General features: G+C 41.2%; 1 protein-coding gene across 1 annotated transcript in view; it reads left to right on the top strand.

Moving 5' to 3' along the window:
- Positions 1-13,858, top strand: part of kcnh5a (potassium voltage-gated channel, subfamily H (eag-related), member 5a) — a 136,680-nt gene that overhangs the window by 30,418 nt on the left and 92,404 nt on the right. The window contains exons 5-6 of the mRNA XM_036581691.1: positions 4,891-5,006; positions 6,724-7,116. Of these exons, the coding sequence (XP_036437584.1) occupies positions 4,891-5,006; positions 6,724-7,116 (509 nt within the window). The remainder of the gene's footprint in view (positions 1-4,890; positions 5,007-6,723; positions 7,117-13,858) is intronic.

Genomic DNA, 13,858 nt, shown 5'->3' with positions numbered 1-13,858 from the left:
TATTTATTTATTTATGTTTTTTTAAATATTCATATATTTATTTATTTATTTATTTATTTTGCACATTATAATGCACCAAAGGCACCTTACACTGATAATGACCCTAATATATCATTTCCTTGATAAATGTTTTGCACCACCATGTCCTTTGACCACAAGTTAAGCGCTTACTTTTTTGCTTGGGAAATGTTCATTGAATTCCACCATATTAACTTTACATGACCTACAAGAACAACATGTTAAGGTATGAGTTTTACACAGAATGCTTAATTTATTGAGATCCAAGCCTCAGCCACTGTCTCTTTGATCCTTCATGCATCCATGAAATGGGTCAATTGGAGTTTAAGGTGCCATGTTGAGCCTAGTCAACCCTTCCTCTCTATTGGATTTCAGTACTGAAATGAAGGATGTATGGAGTATGGAGACCATTGGGACTTGATTTGTTCTGTACCTTTCCTATATACATATATATTATACAGTATCATAAGAGTAGTACATAAAGTCTCAGGTACCTCACTAAACTGTTTTGGTAGATGTAGTGTAATGGATAAGCTAGCTAAGTGCTCACTAGGCTTCTGTACAACTCATATTGTGCAAAAAGGCCTTAGTGCTTCTATTACATGCTTTTTAATATGCCTGGCAGAGCCTGGATTGTAATTAGGAAGTCATGTAGTGGAACGCTATTCCAGGAGCTCTATTGCGTGTCACTGTGTAGCTTTATCCACCAGCCTTAGGGCACAAAGATCTTTGGGCAGAGTGTGACTGTGTGTATATGTGTGTGTGAGTGTTGGTTTCAGAGGGATTAGGAGTCCCACTGGGATCACATGCACCATTCAAGAAGGCACTGCCATGCTTCAGAGTGCCTTTAGGGAAGTCATGAAATATGCACAACAATAGCTGTGAACATTCCTCATCAGTCCATGCAGCATCATTATGGTTTTTAGTGTGTTTGAGTACATGTGTGTGTCTGTGTCCACTTTCCCTGGTGTTTCAATTATCTGCAACGTCTCTCTGTAGCAGTGGTGAGTTCTTCTGTGTGCTTGTATGAATGTAGGAATCCCGATGTGTTTGCCTACCAGTCTGAAGCACTTTTGACCTATCAATCCAATGCTATTTGTCATCGGCTATTGAGAAGTCTGCAAAGTCCAAATAATAACACGTAGGGAAAGATATGAAAAAATAATGTGTCCATGGCAACAGTGGAATCCTCAGGGAATTCTTCCTAGTCTAATGTTCCCTGGCAGAAGCTTCTCAAGCTATCACATATATGCACTATGACTTCACTTTACCAGTTAAACAGTGAGATGGAGAGAGTCTACTGAATCAATGGCCCAGAGGGGACAGGCTAGCTAGTAGATGTCATCTCAACCCTTCCCTCCCATCTCTTCTTCCATATACTCTTCTATCTCCAGGGATTCAGTAGGAAAGTGTAACTCTTTCTTAGTTCACAAAAGCTAAATTATGTAGCTACTGTGTGTAACTAAGCTACAGGAGTGGACTAGTTAGTTAAAAGAACAAGTTAGCTATTTAGGTAGCTAATCACTCACAAGCCAGGCTTCTGCGAGGTTTACTACAGGTCTGCATGGACATGAAATTGAAGACCTAACTTGTGACCTATGACTTTTGAGACCTCACCCGAGCAAGTCTGACTGGTACCACTAAATTTGAAACCTGAACCCTCTTGCACGCAACAGTGATGGATTATTGTAGACAGAGTTTTGGTAGACTTGGGCTTCAGTTGATTGACCAAAAATTAATTAAAAAACTCTATACTAGTGGTGTCCAATCTTATGAAATGGCTGGTGTGTCTATGGGTTTTCATTCAAACAAGCAGGACCACACCTGATCTGTTGCTGAAGACTGAGACCAACTGATTAAACAAGTAGGGTCAGGGGTGCCTGCAGCCAGACCAGCCCTCTGTGGATACGATTGGACACTCCTGCTCTACACACTCATCAGAAAGCTGAGCTGTTGATGTAGCTAACATGGACTTCACTGGTGCAAGGAAGTACTCTGACACTGATATCTGTTAGGAACGGCTGCATCCACTGTAAATATGTCGCTGTCGCAGTCATCCTGTTAACAAAGCTCAGAATACTATAGACAGAGCTGTACACTAAGTGGCCAGTGTGCTTTTTATCTGATGCAGTGACCAGGTCATAATGTGTTCACAGTGAAAACATCCCTGGCTCATTTCAAATATTAACCTCTTATTCACCAGGGTATATTTTGGTTTTTCCATCTGAATTTACACATATTGCTATATGCTTACAATTTACTGCTGAAAGCCAAAAATCTCAGACACTTTTTGTATTATTTTATAAAAATAATTTTTACAGAGTATATTACTGAAGAGACGCCATCTGTTTATGGTTTATAGCCCAGATTTGTGGAAAAATGGGTGAACTTTCAGTAGACAAAAAAAATTGTGAGTTCAGCTTCTTTTATTATAAGGGTTTAAAATGACTTTACCCATCTATTTGACTGGAAAGAAGACAGTTACAGCTCTCATATGACACCCACTTTTTGAATGTAACTTATGAAATATGAAAGTTATGAAGAATATGACGAAGTGCGTTTTGGAACCACCGGTGGTCTCAAGGAGTTAAAAAGGTTAGAGTTTCCATTTGGGGAGTTTTATTTTTATTTCATCTATAGCAAACGGATAGTAAGACTGGCTTTGACTAGACTAGACTAAAGAGAGAGAACATGAGAGCATGCAAAATTTACCTAAGCATATTGTCTGATTTAGAAACATACAAAACCTGAGCTCAAACTGGGCCTGATTTTGTATGTGAACAACAATTAGCCCCAACTGGCCCTGGAACCTGATATTTTGTCAGGCCTCACTGGGCTTAGGTAGGATAGCAGGCCTTTTGCTGAGACTAGCTAATTGCCCAGCCACAAGTGAGCCAAAACCATGCGGGTACCAGGCTGACCGGCTGGCTAGCTAGCTAACACAACATGCAATCTACTACATTTGGACATTATGAGGGCTATCTCTGTCACTATATTTTACAGTAGTGTTGGCCCTGTTCTGAGCAGACCTGGTTTTGCTTTTCCCACTTCAGCCTGGCGGTTGGTTTATAAGTCACACAGGCACATACCAAGCCAACTAGCCAGCTAGCCTGCTCCATTCACATGCAATCTAATAAACAAATGAGGACATTATGGGGGCTATCTCTACTGTTGTCACTATGTGTTATGTTAATGCTGGCCCTGTTCTGGAGAGAGCTGGTCTTGCTTAGCCCAGTTTAGCTCGGTAGGCCTTAGGATGCTCCATAAGGCAGGATGGCAAAGTTAATGTTCCCCCTTCATACTGAAGCAAAGGCCAGCCTGGGGGAACTCTGTGGGGAATTGCCTGCTCCTCAGCAGGGGAGCTGGAGCTGCAACAGCCCTCTGGGATCCCAGGGTCCTGCTCAGTGGTGTCACTCTGCTCTGCCCTCAGAGAGAGACAGATGGCTCGGACAATTGTTTCTTTCTTTTTCTCTCTAGCTATATCTTTCGAACAGTGTCCTTAACTGACCCCTCGCCTCTCTTCTTGATTTTCCTCCCTACTTGCCTCCTCCCCAGTAGACTCACTTCATCCATTTATTTAAATCTCTTGTGACAATTCTGCAATACTCCCACCTAATTCATCTTCATTTAATTACTCAGCAATAATGGCCTGCATAAGAATGCTGGAGCCCGTGTGTCTGCTTTGTCCTCTGTGCCATAAGGCCATGTTTTATTTTTGCGTGCTCCACTGAAAGGGCTCAAACAGGCAGGCGTGCTATTTTGGTCTAGCCCTCCAATCGGTGCACATGGCTGATTTCCCCTTCTTATTCCCTTTTGGAGCTCGCCTGGTTGTGCAGTGAGTGCTCCTGTGTGCTATTGCTGCGACTAAGCAAAATGGCCACAAGAGACCTATTCCGTTGTTGTGTTTTGCACATTCACGAGATGTGACTTAAATTGGAAAACTGCAGAGCATCTCTTCTCTCTCTCCCCCTCTCTCTCTCCCCTCTCTTTCCTCCAGCCTGCTTTTAGGAGCTGACGCTATAAATCCAGGCTTCTGCAGAGAGTAAGCAGAGTGGGTCTAGTCTGGCGCATTTGTTTTCAAACTAAAAGAAACAAGGGGCTGAGCATCAGCGGCTCACCAACTGGCTTTTGATTTCCTCACTGCTGCAGGCAGCCAGCGTGTTTTGTCTGCGCAGCGGCTGAGCGCTGGTCTCCAGAAAGCAGGCAGCTCCTCGGCTATTTTGAGACAAAGAAGGATATATTTACTGCTCTTGTCCACCTCCTTATCCCACTGGCCATAATCAAATTTTGACAAAAGAATAACTTCCCACCAGTGAAACATTAATGAGAGGCAACTTGCTACAAACCCGGCCTTTGGCCAGACCCTCCTGTACCTGTTCGCTTAACTTGGCCCTTTTCATTTTGAAATTGTTAAGAGATGTTATGGCCTTATGAGTGGCCCCCGTGGCTGTAGACGTCTTTCTCATTCCAAAGGTGGCGCAGAGCACAAGGGAAAGGACTTTGTAGGCTGCTGACCTGAACATAGGAGAAACAAGCTAGTGCAGATATTATTCCTTGAGCCTTTTCCTCTGAGAAGAATGGGAGCAAACATATTAAAAGGTTTTGAGAATGAGAGATGGACAAAAGTAAGAGGGACAAAGGTTTAACAAGGCAGATAGAGTAAAGGAGCCTCCTCAGGGTTTCATTCACAAAACATGGCAACTTCAGAAGACAAGACAGAGAGAAAGATGTGGGAAAGTGGGATAAAAGTTTGGCTCAATTCTTTTTGGCACTGCAAATTTTCTGTGCGTTTGTATAAGTAAGGATGTGAGATGGATGGATTCGATGGAGTAAGGTTGCCCAGGTGTTTTAAACTGGTTCTGTCTGTGGTAGGATGGACCAAGTTTGCAAGGCTGACCAGGGCGCTGACCAACAGCCGTGGCACACTGCAGCAACTGGCGCCTATGAACAAGACTGAAGTCAGCCACAAGCATTCACGACTGGCTGAGGTCAGTATCTTGTTCTCTCTCTCTCTCCCTCTCTCTCTCACACACACACACACACACACACAGACTTTCACACCAGAAAGGTCAGATATCTACACTGGCCAGCAAAATCATCAATGAGTCATGCTCTTTAAAGGTCTGTGCTTTTTTTTTGCACTCTCTCCTTTCACTTTCGCTACTGTTCTCAGACTAGTTGAAGCTGACTCCATTGCCCACTAAGAGCTGATGCATGTAAGGTGTCACTGAGACCTTTATGACCCTATAGTGTTGCTGTTATTTCTCAAAGGTAAAGTCTCACAGTTGTACAGGGAATGGTACTACAAAGAGGAATCACAGTTTGAGAGTAGATCTCACAGTCTGTGGTCTAACAACATTGAACATAGCCTCTAAGGCCATGAACTCCATGAAAGTACAAATAAGATATGCCATACATGTTCAGTGTATATATATATATATATATATATAGTGGACATATATATATATGTCCACTAAGCCTACACTTCGCGATTTCAGCAATGCTCAATTTCTCTACACGCCACAGCACACCACTCATTATTTTGCTATTACTGCATTAAATTACTCCCAGAACGAAACCACAAACATCAGTGGTAGATGATGTGACTTGAAATTTAAACCGAGAAGGCTGAAGTCTTTAAGATTAACAGACAAATCCTCAGTTTGTTACCTCATGTAATGTTACTAGCCTAGTTAGCAGATGTCAAATGTGATAAATTCAGTAAAATGTGTTGAGTTTTCATCCATTAAATCTATATAAATAGAAGGTAAAATGACCTCGAGCTTGATGTTTATCTGTGCTCTCACTGTGACACATGCTATGTGGTATAGCTGCTCTTTGTTCTGTCTGTTGTGCGACGTTGTCACACATCCGTTGTACAGTAGCTTTCAGAAGTCTAGAGTTCCTTGTTTTGCTGCACTGTTTAATAGGGCTGTAGTACTTGAGTTCCATCTCAAGACGTTTATTTATCTTGTTGGACACCGTAGTATCTGTACTCAGACTTGTCTCAGTTTCGGCCATCGGTCTTGCCAAATCTATTTTCTGGAGTCCAACTACCATTTAAAAAGGTAGTTTTTTTTCTTTTAACCATCATCATGCGCTGACTCACACTCAGCAGCTCAGGGGTTAAACACACTGGGCCGGAGCGAACTGGAGCTTTGGCTAGCATGTTTGGTTTGTCTCCATGGCAAACAGAGCTGAGCTCTGGTGCTGTAATCTGATGGAAATGTAAACCGTTTCGTAACAATGTCCTTGTGAAACCCATTTAACTTTTTACTGTGATAAACCGGGGTGACCTCGCCCCCTTCAATTTACTTAGCTAGTTGCCGCCGCAAGTTTAAACGATCTTCCTTGTCTCACTCTACCACCTAGTAAGTATTGGTAGGTTCATTTCTGCTATTTCATGATGGTGTAACTCAGTAAATAGATGTGTTCCAATTTTGTTATACCTTAAAATCTGAAGTCAAGAAATAAAAAACAAGACTGTATACACAACAATAACTTCAGTGTTTCTCTGCTTTTTTATTGGGCTACAAATTAAAAATCATTAATATCAAATCAACTTGCTTTTATTATTGCAAGCCGTAACTGCCACTTCTAATGGTTTAGTAATGGCAACAAAATTTCTGCTCTCTTTCAATTCCTGATGCACATAAACAAAAAAGGCACATCCTAACTCAAAGTTCTTTCTCTTGCTTTGTCCAGGCTCTCCAGCTCGGTTCAGACATCCTCCCACAGTACAAGCAAGAGGCTCCTAAAACCCCTCCTCACATCATCTTACACTACTGCACCTTTAAGACCACCTGGGACTGGATCATCCTTATACTCACATTCTACACTGCCATTATGGTGCCCTACAATGTCTCCTTCAAGACCAAGCAGAACAACTTGGCCTGGCTGGTGGTGGACAGTGTGGTGGATGTCATCTTCCTGGTGGATATTGTCCTGAACTTTCACACCACGTTCGTGGGCCCTGGAGGAGAGGTCATATCAGACCCCAAATTGATACGTATGAACTATCTGAAGACATGGTTCGTTATAGACCTGCTCTCATGCCTGCCCTATGACATCATCAATGCCTTTGAGAACGTGGATGAGGTAAGAAAGAGAGGAACAAAATGTGGCACCTTGTTTTGTTTTGAGTTGCAATGGCCTATAACTTGATTGAGGCGTGTTAATGGGTTTCATTGCTTTCTTTACCTTTCATGCAGTGTCAGTATTATGAAGTTTGCCTTTGCCCCTATTGATTGAGCTATTTTTTCTCAGATGCTAGTAAACCATGTATTATGTGTCTCTTTCTCATTCTTTCTCTTTCCCCCTAATTTCCCTCCTGTTTTATTACAAGTTACAAGCAAAGACACTTAAGTAAACAACTATGAGAATGCTGGAAGATCCAATACAATCAGCCAGTCAGGCTACTCAACACCATGCTGCCTTCCCTAACTTGCTAACTAGAACTACACTCAGGCAACGTTTTTTTTTTTGTTTGTTTTTTTTACAGTCCTTTAAGTATTAACCAGGTAGGTGTGAGGTAAAAACTGATAATTACTAAGCAGTTATTTTAAATTACACTTAAATGCCCAACAGGTTCTAAGTACTGACTGGGAAAGTGTGGAGTAAAACACCAGACTACAAGTACAAGGAGTCTTAAACTAAGCATACACTGTGTGATTTTAGAAATCTTGTTCTTTAGTGGCAGCTCACACTGTGTGTTTGAATCACCCATCATGTACGGACAAAGCCTGCGATTTATATGCTCACACTGTACGAAAACAAACGGTCCAACTGACATGACGTGACTTGGGTGCTCACACTGCACGTGCAAACGCAGCCACTACAGTCAGCTCTGTCTACAATAAAGCTGTTTCATTCAAAACAACACGCTGCACCTCCGAGTCCCAAGCAAAAACTTTGGCTGAATCTCAACTGGCTCCCTGCGCACTACATAGTGCACCACATATTAAAATAGTTGCTCCTGCACTGATATAGTGTATCAGTTGTTTAATAAATAGCCTTCTGAGATTCACCCATGTGCACAGTTCCATACTGGACAAACAGTGCACTATTTTGGTGCAGAAGCCAGAATTTAGTGCACTACATAGGAATGAGGGGGCCGTTTGAGATTTTGCCATTGAAAAACTGCTACAGCAGCTTAGCTAACTTGTGCACTGTGCGCTGCAGATAAAGAACAGGCGGTGTACAGACAGTTATACAAATACAAAAAAATCACTGTGTTTATTTATACCTCGCAATTTAACTCAGTCAAACAGAGCAAAGTCGTCATATACGGATGCTGGTGCCGCAAATGTGAATCTTTTGCCTCTGTGCAGGAACGGTGGTTGTGATTTTGTGTGGTTTTGGGTGTGACTTTGAGAAATCGGTTTGTGAGGCTGCTCACACTGTGGGACAAGTGACCAAAATTTCTGACAGAAAACAGAAATCAGATGTCAGATATCTATCCAATCATCCAACTGCTCAATCGGAGCTCGTTTGGACAGTTAATCAGGCATCGTTTCCCCTCTCACACTGCACGGCAGATGACGGCCGATGAAGCTGATATTCAGCCTGATTATGAAATTCAGTGGGCTCCGACCAAATTGGGCTCAAAAACGGGCTAAAATTGCACAGTGTATGTCTGGCTTTATATGGTATGTACCTATCTGTTACATAAAAAACACACTGAAATTGGGCTGTAAAAGAAAGTAATGCTTTTTTACTATCATTTTACTGTTTATTTCATCTTTATACTTTGTGTCATCTTTTTTTACAGCATATAACTACCCAGTTCTTGGAGGTGTTTCTGATTTACCCTTCTGCTTAAATGTGTGACATTACATTAAAATTTAGTGTGAGTTTGTTTGTACTTACCACCTTGTTACACCTGGTATTAATGAGGTATTTGACTGTGTCCTGTATCACTTTATTAGCTGGAACTTATTAGTCACTTCAGTGTAATTTAGTTGGTACTTAATCAAAGTTATTCAAAATAATTAAGTAGCAATTTGGAGATTGTACTCCACACTTACTTAGTCAGTGTCTAGAACTAAATAATTACCTAGTGCTTTGAAGTTTTTACTTCACACTTACCTGTTAATACTTAGAACTTTGCGGACTGTAAAAGAAAATGTTACCCACTTGTGCCTCACATGCACACAGCGCTCATATCTCTACAGTATTCATGTGAAAATCTCATCTCAGTGAACACATATCCCTCCATATTTATTATCGCAGGTGCACTTTACAACATCTGTGGTGGTGTTGGGTTTGTGATTCAGTATTCTCAGGATACTTTAAACAAAATTTTAATGGAGAAAAATGATGGTTGATCATGTTGTTGCACAACTTACTAACAACACTAGAGCTGTGAGGCAGGAGGAGTGCTGGAGAGAGTTGTTGATCTGTGCTGATCGTTCACAAAATGCAGTTGCATTAGATGGTCTAATTAATAGAATGTCCATTCTCAATGATGCATTGCCACATTTCCACAATAGACATTGTCACAGTTTTGCATTATTACACTCCTAGTCACTTTATTGCTGTCAGTAAGCTGTTATTGACCACATGTAGTTATTTATATACTGCAAAGGATGAATCTGGATATTTAGTCCTGTGCATGTCTTGTCATACTTTGCATGTTTTATGTTGCACCTTAGCTCTGAGGATGCACCATTTTGTTTTGCTGTATGTCCACATATACATGGGGCTGAATAGACAAGTAAAGACATGCAGGTACAATAACAGCGTTTGGCTTCCAAAATGACCTCAGTAATTATATTTCAATCAAACAAAGTGAAAACAAACAACTAAAATGAAGAGAGAAATGTCTATGCTTGTTAATATTGCTGTATGCCTGAGTAGCTGTTCTAATTTATTTGAATGAGCTTATCTTCTGTCTAACATAGGGAACACAAAGATTATATTTAGAACTAAGACTTGTCTATGTTTTGTGCAGCAATGTGTAAAACATAAAGTATGGTTTCAGGTCAAAAGTGAGTTCAAATGATGGTGCAGGTCACAGAAAAGTGATTGTGAATCATATTTTCATACAGCAAAAACACAACATTTTTTCTAACTGACAGAAAAACAGTATGGACAGTATATTTTTATATGTACATTTTTCAAAGCAAAACAATGGCATTGAAAGCCCTTCTGAGTGGTATTAAAATGTGCTGACAACATTAGATGCACTCAGAGGGTTGCAGAGAGATACAGATCGAGAAAAGGAGCTCTGTATTACCTTATTAGCATTAGATAGCGATTCAGAGAGTGGCTGAACTGGTGAAATGGATCCTCTTGAGGACTAGCATATAATATCCCCCCTAATAATTCTTTTATTTCAATTCATGCTCTGCTTCTGTCTCTTTTCTTTTAATTCTGCCAAACTGTTGTTCACAATCCCCTGCGGTCTGCCTGTTTTGATCATTATCTCTGCCAACAAAAGAGCATTTGTAGGACACATTAGAAACACTGGTCTTATTACTTCACTGAGAGGCAGCTTTCTGAGTGACTTGCATTCACTTTAGGTTTTGAGCAGAATCGTTGCCAGGAGCATCTGATTGTAAAAGAATTTAGGAAAAAAGAATCATTCATGATGATTAGTCGAGTGGATGACATGTCCTGTGGGTGGGGAAAAAAGTCTAAATAAAAGCTCTTCACTCAACTCTAGCATTAAAATTGATCCACCTTCTTTTCATTAGAGAGCTGGTAATTATTCACGTGTGGATTGTATTGGTGTAATTACTATATGACGCTTCCACAGCGTTATAAGAAAGACATGTGTGAGCACATTTAGCAGTGTGTTTGCAGTTTTGCTGGTAGAGAATGTGCATGTTTTTTTGTGTCAGACATAGATTATGCATGCGAGGTGTCTGTGTGTGAGACTGAGCGTATAAGTGTGCAGCCAATTTGTTCGGCTCTGTCTGCCGAGGGATTTGAGACGGACCCCCTCCATGTCTGCATCAGCTCCACAGGGTGAAATCCCCACATAATCACTTCTACCTGTTATTCCCGTCCTCTTCCATATCGCTGACTGCTCATGTGCATGCAGAGCCATACATTAGTCTGAGTGATTCTTAATGGGCCAGACTCAGGCCCAAACCCAGTCGTTAGAGGCCTGGTCAGATGAGATGAGCTCCTTTCTGTCTGACTTCGTAATGAGATGATCAATGTCTTATAATTTACCCTTTACCTTCAATGTAGTCGCTCAGCCAATCCATGTTTGGTGCACTAAGTTTACTTCTTTAGTTTTGCATTGGAGCTGTGAGACTAATGTGTCTAACAAGTAAAGGAGCCTTATGTACACCAGTTAGCATTGTTCAAACTGCGTGCCTGTCTGTTTGCTCACTATTTTCTTAGCTGAAATGAAGCAAAAATCAGCTGTTTATGGGTGGAACATATAGTTTTGTTAACAACAAATGTTAGCTAGTTTTTAACTTGTTTGTTTTTTCGCAGCCATGAGTGACAAACAGCATTATGTTGATTAAGGAGCCATTTTTCCAAAAAAAAAAAAACTACAGGTCACCCTCTTGATTTCTAATTCTTTCATGCTTCTGAGGTTCGCAAACTCAGTGACAGGCGAAATTAATTCTTAGAACTGCATTCCGTTTTAGCTTTCCTGGGTGTTTTTTCCCATTCAAGTAAACTTACTTACTCTGCAGGCAAATTTCACATCAAGCTGTTGAAAGTACACACTGGCCACCCTTCTGATAAACATAAGGTGGCAGGAACTTCTGTAGAACTACTTTTGTCGGGGGAGTTTTGAGGGTGGGCTGTTTGAATTGTGTTTTCTAGCTTCATAACAGTAACGTTAGCCAATGTTGGCAAGCACATGCAATAGCCAACAAGAGAGTGTGTGTGTGCACACAGCCCTCCAAAACTCCTGTATGGTCCCCAAAAGGACCACCCCAAAGTACTTGTATTTTTTCTGTTCAGTTCCTGCCACCTTTTGATTTATTTGAGTTTTTTGTCTTGCTTGTGTTATATGGTTTCTGACACTCTATCACTTACTATGATCTTAAAAAAATGTTGCATAGCTAAAAACAGTAGTAGCAGCCATCTTGAAGTCTGAATTTTGGGTCTTTTTACATATAACCATATCAGAAACAACATAAGCAATTATTTGAGGTTCCTTAAAAGCTTAAAGTGGTTTGAGGCAAGTGTGTGATGATTTAGGCATGCAGTTTGCACAATGTTAATGTGCCCAGAGACCCCAAGGGGGGGGGCTTGAGTGCCAGGAATCCTCTTGGTCAGTGTGTATTGTAATTGTGTTTTACATGACTGTTTTACAAGATCGGTTTCTGGGTGATTAGATAGCGTAATGGGTACTTGAAATAGAGCTAGTAGATCTGCTCGAGTTCACATTTAAGCATCACATTCTATAATATGGTTAATTTAAACAACCAAACATAATGTCAGCAGTAAGGAGCAAAAATAACAAGTTTTTGTTATTATCAAAACAGTGATTCATGCAGGGCTGTGTGGAGCTCTTAAACAGAGTTATAACTTACTGAGTTACAGCTGTTAGCAGAGTGGAGAATGTTACAGCATCATATGTGGAAGATAAGGGTTCCAAAAAACCTCTCTGGAAAGTAACTGTTAGCACTATGTTTGTGTTCCTCACAGCATGATTAGACTGCGTCCCTTGATAAGAGTGTCAGCAATCTGCTGTAGATTATAATAAGTTTAATTCTCATTAAGGTTTTGTTTTTTTCTTTTTTTTCTTTCAGCCCCTGCTGCCAAAAGTGTGCACGGGCCTGATACCAACTACTGGCTATAAGCTTCTGTTACTTGTTAGCAACATTAGACTTGTAATGGTCCAGAGAAAAGAAGCAAACTTCAGACACTAATCATGTCCTGGCTGGTCGACTACATTTGGGGTAAGGGGGAAATGTGTAAATTAGATTTTTTGGCCAGACTAAAGCTTTAAGTGGTAAGCAATGTGAACAGACTTGACTCAGTGAGTTAGCAGGCCTGCAGTGGTCTCAGCACTTGAAATGATGGCAGTTAGTTGGAAACGTGATGCATTAGCGGGCGTACGCCACAGGTGATGCCATGAGTTAGATGATTCAGAGAACACTGGGAGTTTGCTTGTTTGTTGTTCTTTCATCCACTTTTGTGGCTTAAAAAAAGCAGGCAGTATAAATACTTCTCTGCTATCGTCTCATTTCTTTTTTACGTCTAGAGTACACATCAGAGAGTAGAGCTGCAGTTTCACATGAAAGGCACAAGGCCTCAGTAAGACACCGCAAGGTTTTTCATCAGCACTTGACATGTTTCCAGCACATTGTCCCTGTTTAATGTGTGCCTGCTGCGTTTCTTGACAATTCTCAAATGCGGGCCACAGTGGGTCATCTGGCTGAGAACTTTGTAAACCACCTGTATGTTTTTTTGAAAGGAAAAATAAGCCACGTTCTCAGGTCTCATTATTAATTTTCTCTTCACAAGGCTGAATGTATACAGTATTACACTTAGGTAATAAAAAGCTCTGCGGCTTCCTTCCAGGCTGCACCGGTTTCATGGTTGCCCTGGCAACGGGCATCAGCTCCCATCATGAAGATGCCGTTGGTGCGCGTACTGCGCAGCAACGAGACGAGCGCAATAAAGCCCCCCCAAATTGTAGCGCTCCCAGATCGCAATAAAGAGCTCCTTTACAGTGGCATCTGTGGCTCTGCCTGCATGCCCTAATCAATCTGATGTGCTTAAAGCACAATAGACTCTGACACAACCGCTGACGTTCAGGCAGGCTATTCTCAGCTGAGCCTGGGTCTGGAGCATCCAGCCATAGGCTACAGGTGTAGCTAAAAGCCTGTATCAATGACAGCATTTTCCCTACCATCCTTTA

Source organism: Colossoma macropomum, unplaced genomic scaffold (assembly GCF_904425465.1).
Source record: "Colossoma macropomum unplaced genomic scaffold, Colossoma_macropomum, whole genome shotgun sequence".
Classification (NCBI taxonomy): domain Eukaryota; kingdom Metazoa; phylum Chordata; class Actinopteri; order Characiformes; family Serrasalmidae; genus Colossoma; species Colossoma macropomum.
The sequence above is the reverse complement of the archived record's forward strand: the minus strand, read 5'-3'. Positions and strand labels throughout refer to the sequence as shown.